This window comes from Sus scrofa, chromosome 15 (genome assembly GCF_000003025.6).
Source record: "Sus scrofa isolate TJ Tabasco breed Duroc chromosome 15, Sscrofa11.1, whole genome shotgun sequence".
Classification (NCBI taxonomy): domain Eukaryota; kingdom Metazoa; phylum Chordata; class Mammalia; order Artiodactyla; family Suidae; genus Sus; species Sus scrofa.
In genome coordinates, this window is record NC_010457.5 from 123436508 (window position 1) to 123463340 (window position 26833).

Below are 26833 nucleotides of genomic sequence, written 5' to 3' on the forward strand. Positions count from 1 at the left end.
GTCAGACAACCCCTGAATATTCCATCTCTGCTCCACAATGCAGTCTGTTGGCAGCTGTGCATTTTGAAGGTGACAAGATCAGTGAAAAGGAATCTTTCTTTTCCTTAGCATTTGCCCTGCTCTGATTGAGAAAAGAGGCATATTTGATTTCATTTGCCCCCAGAACGGTTATCCTGGGAGAAGGCCTGGCAGTGCCCTCCTAGGCGGTAATGACAGCTGTTGGCATCCAAAAAATGGGAGACAAGCATACAACTTACGGGTGCAGGGCATAGAGGCAGCATCATTGTCGGCTCGGAAGAAGCCTCGGTCACAGGTGCAGGATGTGGCTCCTTCCCAGACAGAGTAGCTGTGAGGTGGGCACTTGGCACAGGTGGCATCTGTGGAGAGGGCCTTGTAATATCCAATTTTGCAAGCTAAAGGAAAGAGAAAGAAACAAACCAATATGAACCACTGGTAACATAGCAAAGCAAAAGGTCACCTCCTTGATTTGGAAGAAAGGAGTCATTTTTGCTAATCACTAGTGGTCATCTGGATGGAGATGCAGGTAAAATCATCAAACACGTTCACTGATAACAGTTACTCTTTAAGGGTCTGGTCAGGTGGCAAAGCCCAGTGGAAAAATTTTTCTTAAAATTAGTGTTATCAATAAAATCCCAGCCCAAGTTTACCTGAATGCTTCCTACATGTCCACGTGGATGAGGCTATTCAGTCCCTAGGTCCCCCTTTCCTATGATTAGGCTTACCTGAGAAATGAGAAAGATTACTTCTGAGCACTAAATTGTGGGGACCAGACCACATATCTGGTAAATGGCAGGGACTAGCTTTGACCCCAAGTGTTCTGCCCCTAAAGCCTGTACTCTCGGCCACACGCTATGGAGTCTGAGAGCATGGCCCTGAACTACCCAGTTGGAAGTGTAAGCAAGTGTTTACAAAAAAATCGGTTGGTGATTATTTCCTAATTACAGCTACAGAGAGAACCAAAGCAAAAGACCAACAAAGGCAACCGGACATAAAAGAGTTGGCAAGATATGGATCATGATTTGGGGGGAAAATTAACACAAAATACCAAGAGTAGATTATGGAATACAGTATCAAGGTTTTTTGTGTTTTTTTAAGATTCGCAGATAGTCTTTATTTTCAACTTCATAAAACCCTTCTGCTTTTCCCTTCCTCCATTTCTCCAACACCCCCTCGCTCTGCACACACAGCCCAAGTGGCTGGTGGAGAGACCATGGGCCATAGAGTTCCCCACGCACCTGACACGCTTTCCATGACTTCATCTTCACAAACATCACACTGACACTGAGACGGCTTTGACTAATGTGGAAAAACTCAATAACTCTGGGAAACCTCACAATAAAAAATAATTAACAGGGTCTTTCCCCTTTTTTTTTTCCCTCCCCTATGCCCTTCAAGATCACCTCTCAAATCTGTCTCAACGTCCAATAAAAACTGACCGACGCCATCTGTATTAAACCCACAGTGACAGGGTCATTAAAAATCGACCACAGGTACCAAAAAAAAAAAAAAAAAAAAAAAAATGGGACAGTTACCCACAATCTTTCCAGTATGATTCACTCTTCAACTTTCCCCATTTATGACCTACTTAGGGTGTTTCTATGCCATCAAAAGTATCAGCTGGGAGAAGAGCATTTTCCATCAGTGTCACCAACACAAGAGACCCACTGTGCCAGCCAGCCAGCAGATTTTGACTAAAAATGAGTAGATGAAGAGATCCAAGGAACTGTGTGATTCTCTGAGGAGATATGGCCACGTTCCCCGTCTTGTTACTCATCCATCAAGCCGTATGGCCTCCAGTTGAGGTCTGTTCCTCCCCCTTGCATGTCCTGTTGGTATTTTTTTTTTTTTTTTTTTTTTTTTTTTTTTTGTCTTTTTGCCATTTCTTGGGCCGCTCCCTCGGCACATGGAGGTTCCCAGGCAAGGGGTCTAATCGGAGCTGTAGCTGCCAGCCTACGCCAGAGCCACAGCAACGCAGGATCCGAGCCTCGTCTGCAACCTACACCACAGCTCACAGCAACGCGGAACCTTGACCCACTGAGCAGGGGCAGGGATCGAACCCGCAACCTCATGGTTCCTAGTCGGATTCGTTAACCACTGCGCCACGACGGGAACTCCTGTTGGTATTTTCTTAATCATGCTCTTATAACGGCAAAAGAAAGGAAGTTCAGCAGAAGCTCCAGAAAGGCACACAGTTCCTTCACCATTATTAACTAAAGTTGTTTATGGAATTTCCTTTAATAAGCCCAAACTTTATGATGTGTGGCGCCACGACAATAAAAGCTGCTCAGAGATCAATCTCTCCCTTATTTGCTTTCGTCTTTCACTGGACCGGAGCATCTTAGAAAAACAGGGTGCTCCAATGACTGAAATTTATGTGTCTCCAGTTTATACACATCATATAATTAGATAAGGTTCAACATGCAAGGTGTTTCTTGGTCATGCTTAAGACGGCCCTAGGGTTTCGATTAAAATCAAAAGCTCCGGCTTTGGCAGGAAGAAGCACGGAGGGTCAAACTTGTCCTTCTCACTTCAAACACAGTGAGTCCTTGAACTCGACACAAGCCTACAGGGTCCTGTGTGTTACTCAATCAGTCACAGCCAACAAAGGCAACTTGTGGAAACCTGGTCACTCGGGGCCAGGACTGCCAAGAAGGGATAAGTTGATTTTATTTTTCCACATCTGGATGTTGGAGGAAAACTTTCCACGTTCCTGACTGATCCTTGGGCACTCTCATTTCATCAGGCATCAAAATTTAAAAACTCACAATGGGAGAGGAAGATTGACAACCAAAATTGGCCTGTGACTGATACACTGCCAGGTGAAAACAGAACACACTCATAACCTTGTTAAGAAAAAAGAAAAAAAGAAAAGCACTGCTGTTTCCTCCATCTCTATGCCACTGAGATGACTTTCAGTTAAAAAGTTAAATTGGCCTTTGACAAAAATCAAATCGAATGATGTGCTGAATTTCTTAAAGTTCAAAAACTCGTTGGGTATATACATGTTTCGCTAAAGGAAAACCACGAATTTGCAATTTTGTACTTTTCTATGTTTCCTTGAAGCTGGTATATTAACGTTACCAAGAATGAGTATTTGTGAATTCATCTGGGGAATACAGAGTTTTATATCTATTTGGGAAATTGAAGGCTGCTCTTCTTTGAATACACTATTTTTACTCTCTTCCTCTTGCTTTCGCAAGTGCAAGCAGAAAATACAAAATTGTCATTGTGCTATTCTCAGCAACCCTCTGCTACCCTTAACACGTTCTTTTGTCTTCGACTGCATTAAGACCATGTTATTAATATTTCAGGATTCTTAGAAAGGATCTCTCAAAATATAGTAGTGGTTTTTCATGCACACAGCCATTTTGCTGCCTACATCGAAATGACCTTCTAAATTGATGGCTGAGTACATTTCTTTGCTCTGCGTGGTTTCACAGCCTTGCAGCATTTGGTGCATGAATGTGTAAGTACATCCCATATTTATTCACCACTTATTTGCATCTTCAAATCTTCACTATATCTTTCATTCTAAACAAAATCCCCATGAAACGCGTATTTGGTATCGCAAGCATTGACACGTGTTGTGAGAACTATTACACTGTAGTTTTGAATGGTAGTGACTTGGTATATAAGAAAGTCTGGAGAGGGCCGAAAGGTACACCCAAGGGATGCCCTCCTTCTGCCCCCTTGTTGGTGAGGGTTCATGAGACGGGGTGCAAGAGAAGGAATGCCTTGCTTGGCCTTTCATATATGCCATTGTGGGAAGATCAGTTCACATGTGCAGTGAAAAGCTTTGAATTCTTTTCCTTTAGCTTTGCCTTAATGAGTTCTTTCTGCTGACTTTAAAAAAAGCCGATAAATGAAGACAAAGAAAAACTCTTTGCTGTTTTTTCTTTTTTTTAAAATTGAAATATAGTGGACTTAACAATGTTGTGCTAGTTTCAGGTGTACAGCAAAGTGATTCTCTCTCACACACACACACACACACATATTCTTTTCCCTCATAGATTATTATTACACAGTATTGAGTACAGTTCCCTGTGCTATACAGTAGGTCCTTGTTGGTTATCCGTTTTATATATAGTAGTGTGTATATGTTAATCCCATACTCCTAATTTCTCCTCCCGTGCCTCCAGCCTTTTCCCCTTTGGTAATAAACAATCCTAAGTTTGTTTTCTATGTCTATGGATCTGTTTCTAGAAAAACTCTTCCTTCATTGGCCACCCACTACTATAACAAAGCTGCATTTTAGGATAGTCTTCTGTAGAAGTTTCCTTGTGAAACACTTAAATATAATTATTTTGGTTAAAAAGAAAGGCAAAAAGTTCTTAAGGCAAGGTACTATCCTCAGGATTTCTTGATGTATGGATGGTTTCCATAAAGCAAAATGCCCAATTTTAGGAACTAACTAAGCTTACTCTCAAAAGAGATTATATATAGGTATTTGGTCATGTTTCTTGTTTTCAGAGAAATATGGAAAGATCATTAGTGCCAGATGGCTTTTAGAATCTATTTTTAAACTAATTTAGTTTGTAAAAATAATAATATCAATTGTGATATTTAAAGTAGTCATTGACCATTTATGGTGTTTAGACGCATTATTTCATTTAATCTTTACAATGATCCTGTGAGCTTGAGGCTTTATTACTATTCCCGTTTTGCAAATGAAGAAACTGAAGATTTTAAGTACTTACCCAAGGTCACATTGGTAAGTGGGAGAGTCAGCATCTAACACCAGCTCAAGCTCTTCTAAATGTTTTTGTGTAGTTACAAAGGGTTTAGACTGCCTTTCAGCAAAAATGTGACAATGATACAATTGAATAGCGGGAAGAAGGTGTGATACCAATTTCCATTTATCCTCCAGTCCATGGGGCTACTGCTGTCATCAGCACACCATCTGAGACCCACATTTCAGATCCTGGCCCTCCAAGCTGCCCTAACAGGGTAACTACTGGCCATGGGCGGCCCCTGAGCACTGATAATGTGACTGACCTGAATTGAGACAACTTGTAATTGTAAAATACATGTTGATTTCAAAGACTTGGTATGCAAAAAGGAGAACTATCTATAATAACTTTTATACTGATTACATATTGAAGCATCATTTTGGATATATCGATTTAAATAAAATACCGTTAAATTTTACCTTTTAAATTGTAGTTTTTTTTTTTTTTTTTTGGTCTTTTTGCCTTTTCTAGGGCCGCTCCCATGGCATATGGAGGTTCCCAGGCTAGGGGTCTAATCAGAGCCACAGCAACTCGGATCCGAGCCTCGTCTGCAACCTACCCCACAGCTCACAGCAACACTGGATCCTCAACCCACTGAGCAAGGCCAGGGATTGAACCCGCAACCTCATGGTTCCTAGTCGGATTCGTTAACCACTGTGCCATGAGGAACTCCTTAAATTTTAGATTTTTTTAAATGTGGCTACAAAAAGTCTTAAAATTATCTATGTAACTTACATTGTGTTTCTACTGGGCAATGCTCTGATAGAGTTTGGACTATTAAGTCTCGTGTGTGTGTGTGTGTGTGTGTGTGTGTGTGTAGACACATGAAAGCAAGCACACAGGTACTCTTGCAAATGCTGGGAGCTAACAGTGGGGGTGTGTGTGAATCATAATCATGCTAAAACCTTTATTCAAACTTACCCTGAATTACCCTGAGCCCACCTCCATGAGGCTGATTCACTTCTATGTAGGCACTGCTATCAGGCAGCTAGCTAATTTGAAAAAACCTAATTTGTGCTAAAGTACTAACGAATAAACATTAATGTGTTAAAAATTACCTTCCTAGGTAACAAATTTGCATTTTAATTTAGAGCCTCCAGAAGGTCAAAGCAGAAATTCTAGCAGTAGCTCTCTTGGGGGAACTTGAGCCATTTATGCAAACGGGTCCCCAGGGAACATTTGGCTCTGGGAGGCCTGTGGGTCCCTCTAACCTCATCACGTGGGTATGACATTAGGCAACACTTCCAGGCGGGGACTATGAGGATTTCTATGGGGAATTCTGCCTTCTGTGTACCGGGTTTATAGTATTTTCAGTATGCTCAGGCGTTTATTTTAGAAATATCAAACTCAGGTAAGGACCATTATCAGATTAGTTTCTGATGAACTGTTCACTGGCTGGACTGACTATTGTACGACTAATGTAAGTGTAAATGATAGGAAAGGAGAACAATCTGTTAAAGAGGCTTCGGCTTTAAGGTTTTTGTAAAAGTGTGTACTCCTCGGCCATCGTTGGGAAAGCTGTGAACAGAGTAGGATGGAAAAACTAAGGCAGAGGGGTTTGGTCTTCTAACCCAGGCTGTGTAGCTTAACCTATAAATTGTGCTTATCTCATGCCTTTGAAATCTACAGGGTAAAGATGGACAGTTGTTACAAGGAGATGGGGCGCTGCTTTGGGATCACGTGACCCTGCTCCATTTGTAAATAAACAATGGCAAAAGTGCATTGTCCCAGGCATCTGCATTCCACAGCTGGTTTTCCTGATATGTTGGGGGAAAAAATGAAAATTGAGTTTCTAAAGGGATCTTAGAGATTATCAAATCCAGGGGTGGGCAAACATTTCTAGAAGGAACTAGACGGTAAATAATTTACTGGCTTTGCAGGCCAAGAAGAAAACCAAGGATATTTAGAAAGTACTTAGATAACAAGATAAAATTCTAATAAATGTCTACAAATTTTTGTTGTTGTTGTCTTTTGTCTTTTTAGAGTTGCACCCGTGGCATTTGGAGGTTCCCAGGCTAGGGGTCCAATTGGAGCTGTTGCTGCGGGCCTACACCAGAGCCACAGCAACCTCAGACCCGAGTCAAGTCGTGTCTGTGACCTACACCACAGGTCACAGCAACGCCGGATCCTTAACCCACTGAGCAAGGCCAGGGATCGAATGCCTGCAACCTCATGGTTCCTAGTCGGATTCGTTTCCACTGCGCCATGATGGGAACTCCTATACAAAAATTTTTATTGATGGAATTCAAAATATAGTAATAGCAACAACTAAGTGCTATTTACTACGGAGAAGACTGGAATTCCTATCTGGAGGAATAATATTTCACTTAATTGGGGTTTCAAGAAAGTGTTCCTTATTATCAAATTGATTGCAAATGTCATCTATAAAAATCACTCTTAGTTCTCAGACCATAAAAAAAACAGGTGTCAGGGCTGGAGGTCATATTTTGCTAACATTTAATCTCATCTGCTATACTCATTTTTGAGATGAATGACTTGCCCATCCTTCCTTCTAGAGCCAGCCAGGATCAAGTGCGGAATTCAAGGATCCTGAATCTCTGTTATCCGGCAGTGTCTCCCTGAGTTCCAAGCAGTTACTCATTCAGAGAAGTGATGAAACATAGAAATAAAGGAGAAGCGGTTAAGCAAGACAGCTTGAACAATAGTTCAGAAATAAAACAGAGCCCTAGTTCCTCCTCAAGGGATAGAAGTGACAATCTGATAGCCAGCTTGGAGTTCTGCAAGAACTAAGGCTTCCACCTAGGTGAAGAATGGTAACCACATCGAGAACCCAGACTGGTTAGAATCAGAAGGTTGATGATTAAGATTCTTGGAGCTCGATCCTCTGACCTCACCACCAACCAAATCAGACAAAAGACATACACCCTTCCGTCATCACTGCAAATGCTGCCTTTAAAAACCCTTCCCCGAAAACCAATTTAAATTTACTTATTATAGTATTGAGTCAAATTGGTTTTCCAGGAAGATGGTTGATGAAGTTTACTCTTTTGCTTCAATGGTAAAAAAGCAAGGTAGCCTGATTTGGGGGCTGATGTACTGATTAGATGAGATAATACATATGTGAGTGAAGCACAGTACTAGGTCTATATCAGCTACTCACTAAAAGGGTAACTTATTTCAGTGGGCTATAACAAGTTGCAAAAGTGCAGATAATCCATATACTTAAAAAATGGTAAATAAATAAAACTCAAGTTTTTGTTTTGATTTTCAATTGAATTGCATGTAATTTCAAAAACACTGCAAGAGAGTTCCCTGGTGGCCTAGAAGTTAATGATTCAGTATTGTCACTGTTGTGGCTCCAGTTTGATCTTTGGCCCAGGAACTTCCGCATGCCCTGGAGATGACCAAAAAACAAAACAAAAAAAAAGTACACTAGAATACAAGATGATTTACTCACTGTTTTATTTCCTTTGTTAACATGTTGTGAAAAACCCTGGATTGAATTCTGGCTCCTAGCACCTGCAGCTATTTTAGTGACCATAGACAAGATAGGTATCAGGTAAAATAATATTTTTTATTTTTAAAATATATAAACACATTATTAAAGTTAAGTAAATAATATATTAGGTTGGGTTTTGAGGTTTCTTTTATCCATGAATATTTTATGATCCCACCATCTCCTGCAGCAATCCACAATTCTGTCTTCCTCTCTAACCCCCCATATTCCTTCCATTGTTTCCATGCTTACCTTGGAGTTTGCTTTCATAAAAACAGACAAAGGGGAAAAAAAATGACAGAAAAATCTACACTGAAAATTGACTTGCTCTTTCAAGAACAGAATGCAGTATAATCCCATAAATAGGCAGGTAATTCTAAAATGTCAGATGGAGATGGTTTTCACCTAAGACGCAGTAAATCCTCTAGAAGCAAGTTCACATAAAACCTGCTAAATTTAAATTAACTCCATAAAAATTATTGAGCACAAGCAAAAAGAATGCAATGGAGAAATAACTTATTATTTTCCCTGCTTGCCTCCAGAACAGACAGTCTAATTATTTGAGGAGCTATCACTCTTTGGTGAGTTTGGAGGGCATCGGTTTGAACAGAAGAAGTTCCAAAGCAGACAAAGTTCAACTAAACACAGAAGAGAAGAAAATTAATTAGCAGATTCAGCATATTAACAAGGCATAATTCCATTGTCAGAAACTGCTTAAAAGAAGCCCTTCCTCTGTATAGATGTAAAGGGAGGTCCCCGTGGCTCAGTTGTTTAAGGATCCAGCATTGTCACAGCTGCGGCTCTGGTTACAGCTGTGGTGCCTGGGAACTTCTACATGCCAGGGGGACAGCCAAAAAAAAAAAAATTATGCTGATGGAATAAAGGTTGCTAGCCCGAGTCTCTTGCTACATCAATTTGGGATTCTCTCTCGTGGGGGAGTTCTTAAGTGCTCCAATAAAGGCAATTAGGCTTCCAAATTTATTTATTTATTTATTTATTTGTCTTTTGTCTTTTTAGGGCCACACCGAAGTATATGGAGGTTCCCAGGCTAGGGGTCTAAGTGGAGCTGTTGCTGCAGGCCTATGCCACAGCCATAGCCAAGCCAGATCCTTAACCCACTGAGCATGGCCAGGGATCAAACCCCCACCCTCATGGTTCCTAGTTGGATTCGTTTCCACTGTGCCAAGACAGGAACTCCAAGGCTTCCAAATTTAGATGTGACCTGACCAATAGGACGAATGAAAATCTTCAGTATTTTTGGGGGGAGTGGTACACTCATGGCATATGAAGGTTCCCCGGCTAGGGGTTGTTGGGAGCTGTAGCTGCTGGGCACAGCCACAGTCACAGCCACACAAGATTCGAGCCCAGTCTGTGACCTACACCACAGCTCACAGCAATGCCAGATCCTTAACCTACTGAGCAAGGCCGGAGACCAAACCCACATCCTCATGGATCCTACCTGGGTTCGTTACCACTGAACCAGGAGGAGAACTCTGAGGCTTCAGTATTTTTTAAAGAGAAAAAATCTGCTCTGGTCTAAAGCCCAAAGAACTGACCTTATCAGTTGCTTATCAGAACTGACCACAGTGATGCTAGAAATTTTAATTTAGTTTGATCTTTATAATTTTCTTTAAGATAGGAGGTAATATAAATTTATAATGAATCACAATAGATCATTGCTAAAAACAAATGTTATTTCAATTTTATAAAGGATAACAATTTTAAAATAGAAGGCAGCACAGCAAACTCTAATATGTGTGTGTATTTCATTTTTAATATGTAGTTTGTTAAAGTTTCTTTATTTCTACCTCTAACCCTTGTACTTCGGACCCTGAAAATGTATTATATTAAAAAAAATTATGGATTTCAATATTGTCTTGAAAAACAAGTATTTTAAGGAAACAATCTAATCCCCAGAGTTCTACAAATTTTGTGGATATTTTTCCTTTTATTTTCTACTAAATTTCTCATATTGATGACCACGACTTTCTTTGGTAGAATTTGAGACTAAATACGGATATTTATCAATTTACTGATCCTATTGAAGATATAAATTTGAATAGGTTGAGAAGAACTTAACTGAATGACTTATAATAATATTTTTATGGCGATGAAAAATTTAAGCTTCTCTGCTTTTCTAGTATGTAAAAGTTTATATTAGGAAAGAAAACAAATAAGTTTGGAGTTCCCGTCGTGGCTCAGTGATTAACGAATCCGACTAGGAACCATGAGGTTGCAGGTTCGATCCCTGGCCTTGCTCAGTGGGTTAAGGATCCGCCGTTGCTGTGAGCTGTGGTGTAGGTCACAGACGCGGCTCGGATCCAGAGTGGCTGTGGCTCTGGGGTAGGCCGGCAGCTACAGCTCCGATTGGACCCCTAGACTGGAAACCTCCATATGCTGCGGGAGCGGCCCAAGAAATGGCAAAAAGACCAAAAAAACCCAAAAAAACAAAAAAAAACAAATAAGTTAAAAATCACAAAAGTTGCCAAATAAAGAAAATCAAGAAAAACAAATAGTTTAAGATAAGCTAAATATATAAAGTATTTAATCATGTTTTAAAAACACCTAATCCCTGCCTTGACTTGCATATGAAATTACTACAAATATATGAGAATACTTTTAAAAGATTTAAACAAGTGCTGCCATATAAACGATCCATCCTCACCTCTGAGAGTACATTAATCACAGGGATGGCGTGTGTCTCTGAAGCCATTAACCCTGAACTTGATTACCCCTGACATTTCAGAAAGGGACCAACATTTCAACGAGTTGAACTGCTATCCCTTCTTCACCCTTTGATATTTGGGGTACATAAAGACTAGAGGTTCATTATACATCCACTGATTTCAAATAAGATGTCAGCGCACTGAATAAAGGAAGCAGCTGTGTTTTCCTTTTCCACTGATCATACTACCCCCTCTGAATTTAATTACTTGAGTCTATGCGATTAACATCATTACGTAAAAAAAGTTCATCCACTAGCAGGTATGCATATCTATTCATTCATTAGGCCATTCATATTCTAGTAAACATTTATTAATAATGGTAATATACTTTATAATGATAGTAATAGCCACCATGATAAGTATTTATTGAGCACATGCTAAGCACTAAGAACCTGGAAAATGTGAAGCTGTTGCCTTCAGGAAGGGAGCTGACCTTTGCTCACATTCTCAATTTAAGGATGCTCTCCGGCAGAAGGACCTTTCCTATGTACCTAACCTAAGACTGCTTGTAGAAGGAAGTGAGTAGGAAGATGGCATCTTTAAGAAAAGGTGACCTCAGACTGGAAGATTCCTGAAGGAAAAAGAGTTTGGCCAAGAAGCTGGTTCTACCCAGAAGTAGATAAAACAAGACTTAGCAATTGCCAACCAGGAAGAGATCACGGTGGTGGGCACTGTGGGTATTTACCAAGCTGACTGAGTCAAGGCCCCTCTTTTTAGGGAGCTCATAGACCAGTCGGCAGTTCTCTCATTAACTCTGTGTGGATCCCGTACTTGCTGTTTCTCCATTTAAAAGTAAAGATTATAAAGCCTGGCAACAAATGAAATATGTTCTGAAGCCAGGGCCAGACCAAGAGAAACACGTGTTAAGTAATTATTTGATTAACTCTGGCAGCGTTGCGAGTCATTGTCATCCAAACGACTTTCCAGGCTGAGTGGCCACAAATCATGATTTATGTGGCTGAAATGACAACAGTAATAACTGCTCAGTGCCCCTCTTCTTTTTTGTTAGGTTGAAGGGGCTTGAGGCGTGAAGAAGAGGAAGAAGGAGAAGGAGGAGAAGGAGAAAAAGAAGAAAAGGAGAAGGGGCAGGGGGAGAAGAAGCGGCAGCTTTGAAAGGCTCACTGTTACAGTTATTAATGATACATTACAATTCTCTGCTGAGGTTTTATTTATTTGTTTATTTTTAAATTTTTTTTGTCTTTTTGCCATTTCTTGGGCTGCTCCCGTGGCATATGGAGATTCCCAGGCTAGGGGTCTAATCGGAGCCATAGCCACCTGCCTACACCAGAGCCACAGCAACGCGTGATCTGAGCCGAGTCTGCAACCTGCACCACAGCTCACGGCAACGCTGGATCGTTAATCCACTGAGCAAGGGCAGGGACCGAACCCGTAACCTCGTGGTTCCTAGTCGGACTCGTTAACCACTGCGCCACGACGGGAACTCCTGCTGAGGTTTTAGATCAGGAATCCCTTCACAGTTTTGTTTTTTGGGGCGGCGGGGGTGGGGGGGAGCTGAATATGGAAGTTCCTGAGCCAGGGATCAAATCCCAGCCAAAGCTGCAACCTACAGCAATGCCAGGTTCTTAATCCACTGTGCCACAGCAGGAACTCCAACTGTTTACTTTTTAAATACATTATACTGAAAATTTTTGGAGAGGATTTTAAAATTCCAAGTACTCATGATGAAAAGGGAATTTATTTTGAGCAGATATAATCGGATTAACCATTTGTTGTTGGTATTGCAGGTTGTTGGTTAACAATTTTATATAACTCTGCCAACATTTAATATTACATGTGTCTGACTCTTCCAACCCTGCTTAGGTTTGAGGAGAACAAAATAAAAATTCCCAAGGTGCTCCCTGAAGAGTCCTAGTCTAGACCAAGAGAAACTTACGGGGCGTGTGCACCTTCCAATGTCGATGTGCTGTAGGGCCTGTCTGAGCCATCAGAGCAAGAACCAGCCATCCAAACAAGATTTTGCTATTATATAAAACAATGTTAGTACCAACTCACACTCTCCCACTGACTTAGTTACCCTCCTGAAAGCCGTGGGGGTGGGGTGCAGTGGGTGGATTTGATCATGTATTTAATGCGTTTGCAACACATCAGGCTGACAGATCATTGTCCCAAGAAATCAGTTCCAAAGGCTAGCAGGAATACGCAGCATGACACAAGAGCCCATCCCTTGACAAGGATGACCTAGCATCTGGTTAAGGCTTACCTGTGGGCTTTCTAGTGGACTACCTGGACCGAAAGGAAGCAGGGGAGCTGTGCATTCACAGATCTGAACTCCATCACACTAGGACAATTTCTTTGCTCTCATCTCATCTCCTCTAGTCAAGAGCAAAGGGCAAGCCTCTAGATCACCCTTACAGTATGGCAGGTGGGGCTGGTAAGGGCTGGTCTCCAGAGCCTCTTTACAGTATGGCAGGTCAGGCTGGTCCCACCCCCAGGGGTTCTGGGAGGTTCTCTTGCTGAAAGCACTTTGGCAGCCTCGGCTTTCTCTGTCATCAGTCTGAATTCATGGGAAAGGGCAAGATGCCAAAAGTGCTTGCAGGTGAATTCTTTGTCCCTTTCAAGTGCATCTGACTTACACTGATGACTTATAAGGGTGTTTATCTTTTGTGGGGAAGGACTATCAGTTAGGTCAGTAAATCTTTTCCAGGTATAAATTATAAATCAGAAACAAGGATGCCAGGGGAACTATCAAGTCATACTCTGTTCCTGTGTATCTCATCCCAAATACCAAACCAAGGAATCATGATGGAAATTGATATTAAAGAAAACAAAAACAAGACCATGATGCTGACAAGTTCCCACAGTGTTAGGTCACGAAGGAAAGGTTTATAAAACGTAGACAGCGTGACAGCGAGAGGCGAACCATTTAAAGCCAGCAGGAGAACAAATCAAGCTTATTACCAAACACAAAAGAACTGAATTTCACTAACACAGCCTAAATTCATCTCAGATGTACAAAAATCTTTATTGATCCCAAACAAATTTCTGGACTAACCTTCAAAAATGATTATAAGCAGCATGGGAAATTGAAAACTTTCCCTTGGATTCTATTTATAAGATTGTAGCCAACCTGGATTTTGGAAACTGGTTTAATTTCTTTGCTAATTACTCTTCCTTTCTGTACATCACAAAGCCGTTGAAAATCCCTACAAATTCCTTGCAAACAGCTGTCAAAAGTATATCCGCTTTGGGTCCAGAAAGCTGAATCTATGAGAAGACCTGCATTTTATTTATTAGACCAGAAAAGTTTTTCCTAGCCCTGAGGCAGAGCCATTCTGAATGAAGTTCAGATTTGAAGGAGGAAAAAAAAAAAAAAGATGAAGTCATAAATCCTTCTCTCAGAAGAAAGAAAGAAAAAAAAATTTAAATTTGGCAGGTGGATGTTCATCTCCATGAACAAAACGAAGGTTTTTTTCCTCAAGGCTATGTCAAGGTTACCCTTGGTATGCCAGAAGCACAAGCAGGAATTCATTCCTGGCATATGTAGACGTGCAGGAAGGAAATTCAGAGGCCAGGCAGGCTTGGTGGGGGCCGGACCTGGTTCCACTCCCAACATTCCCCCAGTGAAGTTCTCTGGGCCTTTGTTTCCTCTGAGGACACCAGATTTTATAAAATCTCTTTTTAAATTTCTCAAGTCCTATGTCCATCCTCCTCCTGTGATCTGATAGACTCAATGATTCTGAAACAGCCAAAGATGTTTGAATAAATACTAAAGTCATTTACTATTTGATTTGAATGCTATTTACAGAGGGGTCCAGTACATTTACCTTCTCTCCCAGGCCTGGTGTGGGCTGAGCTGCAGACCTTAGATCTGAGCTTGGCCACTCAGCAGCCATGAGACCAGGAACAACGGGTTGAATTACGGACTTCTCTGAACAACTCCCTGCATTCAATACATTCATAACTTCAAACTCTTTATTGAACATTTTCTTACCTGTTTTTTTTTTTCTTTTTCTTTTTCTTTTCCTTTAGGGCCACACACTGGGCATATGAAAGTTCCCGGGCTTGGGGCTGAGCTGGAGCTACAGCTGTCAGCCTACATCACAGCCACAGCAGTGCAGGATCCAAGCCACATCTACAACCTATGCTGCAGCTTGCAGGAATGAAGGATCCTTATCCCACTGAGCAAGGCCAGGGATCGAACCTGCATCCTCATGAATACCAGGAATCTGAGTCAGACTCTCAACTCTCTGAGCCACAATGAGAACTCCGTTTCTTACCTGTCTTAGTGGAAATTTCTGAGTCCTTCTCAATATGTTTCTTTTTTTTTTTTTGCCACTTACTAAAACCAGAAAAGAGAAGGAAGAGATGTCTTTTCTAGACATTTTCAAGGCTCACTCACTCCACAGATACTGTTGAGCACCTACATATGCCCAGTAGAGGGAGGGTTCACTGTCAGGGTCTGTGCTCTGGAAGTGCACATACTCTAGTGATGCAAATATAATTTACAGGAGAACAAAATGGTGAAATGAAAAAGACGAGGGGTGGGCATGTGGAAAAGGCTTAGAACAGGTGCTTAGGGAAGGTCTTGAGCCCTGAACCTAAGAAAGGGCTGGCAAATGTGAAGATGTCTTTGGGAAAAGCATTCCAGAACAAAGAGAAAGTTGCAAAGGCCCTATGGTGAGAAGGTAGTAGAGGGCCAGGAAAAAAATTAGCTGTCTCTAGCAGAGCTTGAGAAGGAATGCCAAGACTGAGGTCAAAGAGGCCAGGGGGTACACGTTATATAGGATGATGGGTTTAGAGCTGATGCTCAGTAGAGCAGTTGTGATTTGCTGGAGATTTTTCAAAAGACCACTCTGGCCGGAGGTGGAACATGAGTGGGAGGAAGTACTAGTTGAAACAGGGTCACCAGTGAGAAGGCTGCAGAAGGAGACCAGGAAGAGTTGATGGTTCCCTGGACCAAGTTGGGGGTGGTGGAGCTGGGATCAGTGCTTGGGTTCCAAATAAATGACATAAAAGACTCACCTCGCTCTTCACCAAGATATTCCTCGATGGGGACCTAAGATACCACTCAAGTGACATAAGGAGCAATGTCAGTTTTCCTGTGGGCTCAGTCCTTCAAAATGAGTCATGTCTACATCTACCTGAGCAGACTGGGCCATCACTTCCACCGCTGATGACAGAACACTTCCTGGTAACCAGCCCTGGGCTTCTGACCACTTACGGCAGCCACACCTAGATAACAGCTGCATGACAGCACCCACGACCTCCACGGAGCCTGCCAGGGGGGCCGGATTCCTGAGTGTGATGCAAACCGGAACAAAGAGTGCAACTGACAAGAATTTGTCAACAGCAGCAGAAGCCAAGGAAGAGCGATTAGGTTTTCAGTTGACATTAGGTGGCTGCTGGTGTGGGCTGCTGTTTTTCAAGTGAGAGCTTTACTTCCCTGTTTCAGCCCAGAGCTGACGTTGACCTAATTGGGAGACCACAGACAGCTAGCTGGTTCCAGAAAACCGAAAACATGAGAGTCCCATTTTCTGATCTGGTAGCATTCATACCTTTTTCCCCCCTGATGGTGCCTGTGGTCACGTAGCTGAGTCAGCCTGTAGTGCAAAACAGTCCCTATCTCCAGCTTGTAAGGAAAGAGGAAACTCCCCAGTGGCTGGCACCAGTCATGAGGAAAGCCTCTCTCTTACAGACCCTCTCCTTATCCCATTGCACAACTATAATTCAGTAATGAACTGTGTGTTTAGAAGTTCATGGCCCATCTCGCCCTGCAGAATGCACCCTTCCATCAGGAGCAGTCATAAACGTGCCTATTGGAGACAAAATCTCCAGCACTGAGAACAGCATCTCATAATGGTAGCGGTGCATGAGGCATCAGGAGACGGAAGAAACAGATGAATGAATGACACAGGGTCGCCTTTCGCATCCATCCTCTGATGACCAGCTCTGGACGTCTGAACACAGTGTGAAACCACCCTTGGTTCTGTGATCTTTACAAAGATCATTTTGAATTCACTTTCCTGTTCCTGTGTTTCTTAGCTCCTGGGACTTAGATTTCCCTTCCAACCAGCCTCACAACGTAACAGGCTCTGCTGACAAGTTTGCCAAAAAGGAAATAGGACAATCCCAAACCAGGCAGTCAAGAAGGTCTGCTGATTATACCTCAAGGGTGGGGGCAGGGAGGAGGAAAAATTTTAATGCTTTCTGCTTGTAAGCACCTGGCATTCGGAGGAATGGGAAATCTATAATCCAGGTCACCCAACAGAAAATGAATCAGAGAGCTGATTAGTTGTGAAAAGCTAAAATATTTAGCTAGGAAAAACTAGGGGAGGGAAGAGCAGTCAAATTTGAAGGAGGTGGGCTGCTGAGGGAAGAAATAAGTTCTATCAAAGGCAGCCTTGAGACCATGGGCAGATAGAATAAGAGATAAAGTCTCTGTTAAGTTAGTTACACCCTCCTACGCACAATTCTCTTGGCAAAGGTTCCCTCACTAACAAAGCAGGCGCATGTTTTAAACAAAATAGTGCAGTGTGAACAGCTCGGTGCCTGTAAATGTTTTAAAAGAAAAAAGAAAAACCATCAAAGGGGGCCGAATATAACAAAACATGACCCCTGGTTTGGGAGTATTAGAATACTAAGATTACTAGGGTCCTAGGGCCACAGAGGAAACCCAAGTTTCCTCAATGTACTTTCAGTGAGGCCATTTCTGGAAAAGGGAGCTTTTTGAGCCACGGACTGCAGACCTGACTTTAATTCCCAACACACTGTGAGGCAGAAAACAGATGGTGATTCAGAGTAAGACTCTGAGGGAAAGAGAGAGGTGGAGGACAGGAGGGGGCAAAGAAAGGACATGGAGAAAACTCACTTCCTTTCCTTCAGCTCTTCAGGCTAGTCCAACAGAACTTGTTTTTCTGGGGGGAGGGCATACGTGCAACCTGCGGCATATGGCGGTTCCCAGGCTAGGGGTTGAATTGGAGCTGCAGCTGCTGGTCTACACCATAGCCACAGCAACGTGGAATCTGAGCGACCTACACCACAGCTCACGGCAATGCTGGATTCTTAACACACTGATCGAGGCCAGGGATTGAACCCACATCCTCGTGGATACTAGTTGGGTTCGTTACTGCTGAGCCACCACAGACACTTCTCAACAGAACTTCTTTCTCCTGCCCAGGCTGTCATGACATCCTACCTAGGAGACTGGTCCTTGGATGAGACTAATGGCACTAGCATTGCCACTCAGTTAATACTATAACTAACTAGCCCCTAGGAAAAGGGCCTCTCGGGGTTTAAAGATAAAAGAACATGAAAAGACCTGGGCATAGTGCTAGAACAACCAAACTAACCTTTCAGACACAAGGCAAAGATCGTATTCTAAACTCAAGCCCAAGCAGACGAAAACAGGTTACCTCCAATACAACCTACAGTTCTAGCCAGGCCTTTTCTAGCTCTTGGACCAAGGTCCTTTTTTTTTTTTTCCCCCCATTGTATCCCAGTTTTTCCATCCTTCTCCTCTCATCTAGTTTCTGCATCCATCTTCTTTTTTTCTTTTTTGGCCACCCCAAGGCATATGGAGTTCCCAGGCCAAGGATCAGATCCAACCGCAGTTGTGACCTAAGCCAAAGCCGTGGCAATGCCAGATACTTAACCCACCATGCCAGGACAGGGATGGAACCTGGGTCCTAGCTTTCCCAAGATGCTGCCGATCCCGTTGTGCCACAGTTGGAACTCCATCTGCTCCTATTTTTTCATTGGCCATTAGATTTAAGAGTAATTTTTATTTAAAAAAATTTTAAATTTATTTAAGTACAGTTGGTTTATAATGTTGTATTAGTTTTAGGCATATAGCAAAGTGAATAAGTTTTCCTGGATATAAATATATCCATTCTTTGCTTCCATATAGGTTATTATAAACTACTGTGGAAATTTTCCTGTGCTGTACAGTAGATTCTCATTAATCATCTATTTTACACAGTTGGGTGTGTTATTCCCACCCTCCGAATTCTTCCCTCCCTGCAATGGTTTTACCTATGGTAACCAGAATATTGGTTTTGAAGAGCAGTTTTTATCTTTTTGTCTTTTTAGGGCTGTACTTGCGGCATATGGAGGTTCCCAGGCTAGGGGTCAAATCGGAGCTGTAGCCAGTAGCCTACACCACAGCCACGGCAATGCAGGATCCAAGATACATCTGCAACCTACAGCATGGCTCACAGCAACGCCAGATCCTTAACCCACTGAGGGAGGCCAGGGATCGAACCTGCATCCTCATAGTTGCTAGTCAGATTTGTTTCTGGCGAGCCATGATGGGACAGGAACTCCTGAAGAGCAATTTGTATTTTTATTTTATTTTAAAATTTTTTTTTGTTTCTTTCTTTCTTTCTTTTTTTTTTTTTTTTTTTTTGCTTTTTAGGGCCAAATCCATGGCATATGGAGGTTCCCAGGCTAGGGGTCGAATCAGAACTGCAGCTGTTGGCCTATGCCGCAGTCACAGCAACGAAGCATCCGAGCCAAATCTGCAACCCACACCACAGCTCACAGCAACGCCAGATCCTCAACCCACTGAGCAAGGCCAGGGATTGAACCCACAACCTCATGGTTCCTAGTCGGATTCATTTCCACTGCGCCATGACAGGAACTCCCTGAAGAGGAATTTTTAAATACCCATTTTGTGCGATAAAGAAAATACAATGTTCACACTGATCGTGTCATGCCTGTGTTCAAAAATTTTTCAAGAGGCCCCGCTGCGTACTCCATAAAATTTAAGAAGAGTAAAGACAATCGAGGGCCTCACATCCAGCCCCAATTTGTCCCTCTAATATCCTACACTTCATCCAACCAGACTGTGCAGCATTTGTTCTCACTTGGATGGTTGGAATGTTTTCAGTCACTTCCAAATGATAAAATCCGAACCTCTCTAGTCTGGAACAAAAAACCGTTTCCTGCTACTTCAGTCAACAAAGAACGTTGCCTACCATCAGACCATCAGCCACTGTAGCCGCTCCCATGGTGGTGCACCCCTTTCCCATGGGGAACTCAGCATGGGCAAAAGCAGGATGCTAACCCTGTTATATAGCATGTATATAATGGAACAGCCTCAATGAGTCCAGGCTCTTGCATCTTCCCATACATAAAAAAGTACCAAATCATTAACTTAATGTCTATTTTTTGTGACTAGCAGGAACCTTTTGATGTTCAATTACATCCCCCCCACCCCCCCAACAAAAGCGCCTGGCTCCTCCCAGACCTCTTTATAACAGCTCCTCAGAGCTATCTGAGAGGCTGTCTCCCTGGCTATAGTTCTCAGTAAAGTCCCTGAATAAAACATAACTCACAACATTTAGGTCATGCATTTTTCTTCAGCCAACACTTCCAAGCCTAAATGAAATTTGTCACCACTGTTTCTGTCAAGCATTACTCTACCAGGAAACAGACCTCAAATTGGTCTTGTGTCACTGCACTTCTTTCTATCTTTATGTTTATTTGCATATAGATATATTTCCCTATTATCCAGTAAGCAACTGGCAAACCCAGAGAATTTATCTTAGACACACATACCCCCACCGCCACATACACAAGCCCTATTCTTGAAATATAACAGATGAAACTCTAAACTTACTAGTCAGGTGTTTTGAGAGTTTCAATTCTGATTTTTCTTCCCCCAAATCTAATTTTTTTGGCCCAGTCCACAGAATGTGGAAATTCCTGGGCCAGGGATCAAACCCTTGCCACAGCAGTGACCAGAGCCGCTGCAGTGACAATGCCAGACCCTTAACCCACTGTGCCACAAGGGAACCCCCAAAATTTAATTTTCGAAAGCTCATGTAATCTCTGATTTTTCTTTTTCCCTATGCATTAGTAACTTTGCATAAATGAAAGTCAATAATCCTTGAAATCCATGTTTCATAATATGACATCATAACATTTGATGAAACCTTCTGACAGATGCAATTTTAGCATGCATTATTTGAAAAATTATACAATGACAAAAGGCTACTGCACTTTCGGTAAGTCTTTAAAATACAGTTAAATTTTATTAACCAGAGTAGCGCCTTCATATATTTGAAAAATAGAGATTTTGAGAGAATGGTTATTCCATATGCAGCAAGATTTGGCCCAGTCCATACAGTGTTAACGAGGATCTCTTGTGATAATTCCTTTTCTATTCTCAACCCCACAGACTCTGTGAACTAATATTGTGAATGTCAATCAGGTAGTCATTGTTTGGCCTAACTTCAAGCAGCCAACTTTACTTCCAAACTTGCCCTCGAATGAGGAAAGGAAAAAAAAACTATCCAAGACCAAACCAACAGTTCTGATTAGATGTTGTAGGACACAGAAAGAGGGGAATTGAAACTAGCCTGACCAAATGCCTGGGAGACTAGAGATACCTGGGTGACTAGGGGAGGAGGAGCTGGTTTTGGAAGGAAGGGCATGAGGTCAGTTAGGCAGTCATTGAATCTGAGATGTCTGAATTGAGATGTTCAGGAAGCAATTGGAAATACAGGTCTGCAGGTCGGCACAATCCGAGGAGATTTGAAAACATCTGCAAAGGGCACAAGAATCACAAGAGTAGAGGAGCCGTAGATGCCAGAAAGTTCGGGAAAGAATCTTATCAACACCATCTTTGAAAGACAATTGGGAAATGGCAGGCTAGACAACAGAACAGAGTCAGAAGGGAACTTTATTTATTGGCCGCCACCAGTGAGTAGGCCAAGCTTTTAAAATATGTGATTACATTTAACCCTCACCATTTGCTTTTGACATGGGCATTGCTGGTTATGCCCCCTGTGCTTGCAAGGCACCTAAGAATTTGTGTCTTATGCCATGTGCCAAGCGCTGCATTCACTATGGAAGAACCAGGAAGGTGCATGAAGAAAGCCCAAGGAGATCAGAATTTCAAAGAGTCAAGGAGGGTATCAAGGAGGAAGAGGCCTAGGAAGAGACATGGATCATCAGTGTCAGAGCTGTCTGTCTGTATTCTTTGAGAACAGTGCCAGGAGTGAGGTGGGTAGCAGCTAAATTGTACAATTGGTCCAGCTGATAAATCACAATTGTTAACTAACAATATCTATGCAATGACAAATTTAGAAAATTATATAAAGATGGTAGGTTACTGTTACAACATTATTATATAAAGACAGTAGGTTAGTGTTACATAGAAATTATATAATGTCTTTAACTGCTTTGTTTTAACAGTTAAATGGGTACATTTAAACCCAATAAATGTACCCAATAAACACCCAGTGGCTCTAGGAGGGTCTCCCACACTTCATTGACTTATGTCCTATCTTCAGTAGTTTTATCTTCTGGGAGTTCAACCATATTCTTGATCTCTTAAAAGCCAATAAATACCCCTTGTCATAAAATGAAGGTGAAAACAAAATTCTAATTGTTACTTAAAAAACAAAAAACTGTGCATCACCACCTAGATACTGAGAACCTCAGTATCACCAATGTGCCTCCACAAAGATGCATTTCAGGTGAGAAAATGGAGGCACCCAAATAATGCTTGACTTGCAGATGCAAAAAGATAGCTATAAAGTGGTGGATGGGACGTCAGATGTAGAGAGAAGGGTTCCAGGTGCACTGCTTGCTTCCCACCAGGTGGTACACTCTTTCCTCAGCACCAGATCTCCACAAGACTTTAAGTACTAAATCCACCAGATCCTGTCTCAGGGCACATTAATGCAAGGCTTCTGGATGGACGAAAGAAAAATGAAACTTGAGAAAGCATAAGCCCATACAGACAGTCACTAAGACAAGCGGTAAGTTAAAGGATCATTCCTCCAGTGTTTGCCTATCTTTGCAAGTGTTTTTGTTAAAATGAGAGTGAGAATGTGGGGCAATGGTCAGTCCATGGTAAATTTTGATGTAGCTATAAGTCATCATGAGCCACTGAGTTAGCTTTCTATTCTTTTTTTTTTTTTGTCTTTTTAGGTCTGTGCCTGACTCATATGGAGGTTCCAGGCTAGGGATCGGATTGCAGCTACAGCAGCCATCCTATACTGCAGCCACGGCAATGCCAGATCCAAGTGGCGTCTTTGACCACAGCACAACTCATGACAACGCCGGTTCCTTAACCCACTGAGCGAGGCCAAGGGTCAAACCCAAATCCTCATGGATCCTAGTTGGGTTCGTTACCACTGAGCCAATGGGAATTCCTGATTTGACCACATTTTAATGGCTATTGCCAGTGAAATATCATCAAATGCTCACATTTAAGGTATATGTTTCCCCAATTCAGAGATTTAAAATAAAGTTCTTCAAATAATGATGATGACTTTATAACTCTTTAAATTCTTGAAACTGTCCTGTCTACTGTCTCAGTCACCTGGAATGAGTATAAGGCGGAGAGAAAGAAAAAAAAAAAAAAAAAAAAACAGGGCAAATTTCATAAGTCTATAAATATGTAATTTTACTGCTTTCTAAAAGAGCTTACTATTTTCAATACTCACCAAATTACACGCCCGTGATGGAAATTCTTATTTCATAAAAGAATGTGATAAAAATTGATGATGTAAACTAGACCAATCTGTCAAGGAACGTTGGCATTCACAGTAGCCTCAGGGCAAAGCAGCTGCAAGACATTCGTCCCCAACAATATGTATACAGAAAGGACATCCATTATGCTGCATGAAGCCTATGATTTAGGTGGATGACAACTGGTGCTACACTCAATGCACGACATATACATTAAGTTAAAAGGTTAATTTTCTGACTCGTGGTCTGGATATTAGGGCTATGGAGGATAATGAGTTATCCTATGCTCCCTAAATTACCTTTCAGTGCAACAAGATAAGGAGGTGAGAAAGGGACATGTCCTCTATTTAGCTCCATTAGTTCCAGCAGCAGGGAGGCTCACAGCTCCCATAGGTTTCCGCAGTGGGGGCAGGATGGCTCAGGTTTAAGCACCTAACTGGAAGTCAGACAGACTGCGACTGACACTTGACATTGAGGTGTGAGACTTAACTCTCAGCTGTGATTTCCCCAGAGAAAAGGGGACAATATTATGTGAGGAATAACGGGGAAGTGCCCACAAAGTACTTAGCGTGGCACTTAAAATACCTTGCTACCAGGTTGCCTGGAGGTCCTTGCCAGGAACATAAATGTGGAGCCTACATGCTTGATAAGGAAGTGCTTCTTCCTGAAATTGATGTTCCCTGAATAAAATGATGCCAAGAAAAGAGGCTAGGAGTGGGGAAAGAAGAAAAAAATCTATGGAGTACCTTCAGGTGCGGTGTCCCCCAAACGCTAGATGAAGTGCGGGGGTCCTCTTTACAACTAGGAATCAGACAGCTTTTTTTCCCATTTTATTTTCTAGATGAGGAAATGGAAGTTCAAGCAAACCTTCCAACCGGTTAAACAGCCAAAGCGAAAGTCAAATCGAGGTTCGCCACATTCTAAAAATAATTATAACTAACATTTATTGCATGATTATGGCTCAGCACTTTACATGAGTAATCTTCCTAACCACTTAACGTGACCTTATGAATAAGGGCACACTCTATTTTAAACTAAGGAAACTGAGGAGTTCCCATAGTGGCTCAGTGGAAATAAATCTGACTAGTATCCATGAGGATGCAGGTTCAATTCCTGGCCTCGCTCAGTGGGTTAAGGATCCTCTGGTGTTGCCGCAGCTGTAGTGTAGGGCACAGATGCGGCTTGGATCCAGAGTTGCTGTGGCTGTGGGTAGACTAGCAGCTGCAGCTCTGATTCAACCCCCTAGCCTGGGAACTTCCATATGCCACAGGTGTGGCCATAAAAAAATTAAAAAAAGGAAAGAAAAGAAAGGTAAAGTAACTTGCCTGTCACATAACTAAGTATCGGATGGGACAGGCTATAGACTGAGGCAATCTGACTCCAGAGCTCTAGAAACTGCCCTGCACACGCCTTCTTTTAATATCCGCCCCGCCCCTGCGAATTTCTGATGCTCATGAGCAGAAACAAAGAAATTCTCTCACATATTAAAGGTGTTTATACATCTTTCTCAGGCCCTACCCCCACCCAACAGCTCCCTTTTTCCCCTCCCCTCCTTCTCCACACACACAACACAAAACTTATCAGCTGTTTAAAACACAGAGCTTGGCCTGTCCGGTTCACTCTTGTGTAAATGCAGCAAGATTCCTGATAGAGAGGCCTGTAATCCCTCAGCAAAAGTGGTGATAAGAGTCTCTTAGGTGAGAGAGCAAACATATTAGCTTTACAAGAAAATGTATTTATCGGGTGAAAAATACACAGACTGGAGAAGGAAGAGTGACCAACATGAAAAAGCAAAGAAAGGAAACCTAATTCCAGGCTGAATAACCACCTTCACAGAGAAGCCACATTCATCATTCCATGCGTTAAGAACAACAACAAAATCAAAGCCGGCAATTAAACCTTTTACCTGCTCACCCATCCACCCAGCCATCTTTGGTCACTTTAGGCTCATTCCCTCTGAATCTCCATGGCTAAGTCCAAACACCTTTTTTATTTTAACAACATTATCTGATTCTTGCTGTGCTTGCTGACAAATCATCTGCACACACGGTAACTCATGTAATGCCCTGAATCATCAATACAACCCGCAAAAGTTGGAGTTCTCCCATTTCCAAGATTAGGAAATAGAGCTTCAGGGAAGCTGCCCAGCCAGCTGAGCAGGAAGCTGATCTTTCGATTCTAAACGCATCACCACTCCCATGCCACCACTTCTGATCCCTCGGATGGCCACCTCCGCACCCCCGCACCCTCGCACCCTCGTCTTCTATCCCTCTAGCCCTGTGTTCCTCTGCGCCATCCCTGGATATGCTACATCCCAGAATTTCAAAGAGTTTTCAATTGCTCACACATCTAGAAGCATGCTCTTAGCTTCTGTCACAGATGACCCTCTGATACAACCAGATCAAGAATCAAATTAGCATGTGCAGTCAAATCAATTAAAAGCAGAGAGCACTAAAAAACATTCTATCTATATGCCCTCCTGCCCTGCCAAAGAAAAGATGAAAAAAAAAAATACCTCAAAAATATACACAACCTAGTGAGAGTGGCGCTTTCTGAACGATAGGCTTGTGGGTGATTTTCTTCCCGGCAATACTTCATACTTTCTAAATTTCCTATAATTAATACATGCCACACACTATTTGACATTGGGGGAGAATGATTTAAAAAAATCTTAAGTGATGAAAACATTGAGAGGTCGAGGCTCTTGAGGAAGGAAGGGGACTTATTTTGCTGGATCCTGGTGGGGTGGTTGTGCAGGACTGAGGCAAAGGTGGGTCCCGTCATCCACAGAATACAGCAGGAGCTTGCTCTCCCCGCTAGGAACTGTGACTTCTGGCAAACAGCCGCCCTTCCCGAGGGGCCGCCAACCTGCTCCACAACGAAACACACCGACTTGTGCCAACAGAGAATGCCTATCCTCTCACACAAGTTGAAAGGTTGTTTGGACCCGGGGAGGGAGGGAGTCGATCATCCTGTGGGCAGAACTAATTGCCTGAGCTAATGCTTTGCGATCCCCCTGGTCTCCAATCTCTGACTCAAAATCATCCTTAGAGGCCATCAAGCCCAGACTTAAAAGCAAAATTTGAGATGCCGCAGAAGGGCCTAACCTCCTTAACTTTCCATAGCGCTGTAGTCACGTCACTGAAGGGGGCAGAAATGCGGTCCTTAACCGTGAAGGTTTCTAAGCTCAACACAGGGAGGTTTTAGACCCAAACCCAACAACCGTTTTCCCTCAACTGGGCAAACCCACAACGTGAAGACAGAACACGAGAAACGGAAAAGGTGTTTTAATGTGAGTGTTGTCTTCCTACGAGGAAGCTCGACCTCCCACAAAACCACTCGTGAAATGGGAGAAAAATGGCTCCAGAAAGGGAAATGATTGCAAGTGTTATATTAACTGAGTATCAAAATAATAAACACCAAAAGCAAGCAGGCCAGCAGGAGCAGGTAATAAA

The 26833-nt window shown here is 42.3% G+C and overlaps 1 protein-coding gene across 4 annotated transcripts in view; it reads right to left on the reverse strand.

Moving 5' to 3' along the window:
• The window catches only part of EPHA4 (EPH receptor A4), a 151006-nt gene that overhangs the window by 85641 nt on the left and 38532 nt on the right, over positions 1 to 26833 (reverse strand). For all 4 annotated transcript variants that reach the window (XR_002338990.1, XR_002338991.1, XM_021074565.1 and 1 more), the window contains 1 exon segment: positions 258 to 413. Coding sequence is in view for 2 of the 4 variants with exons in the window: in XM_021074565.1 (XP_020930224.1) it covers positions 258 to 413 (156 nt within the window). In the remaining 2 variants the exon portion in view is untranslated.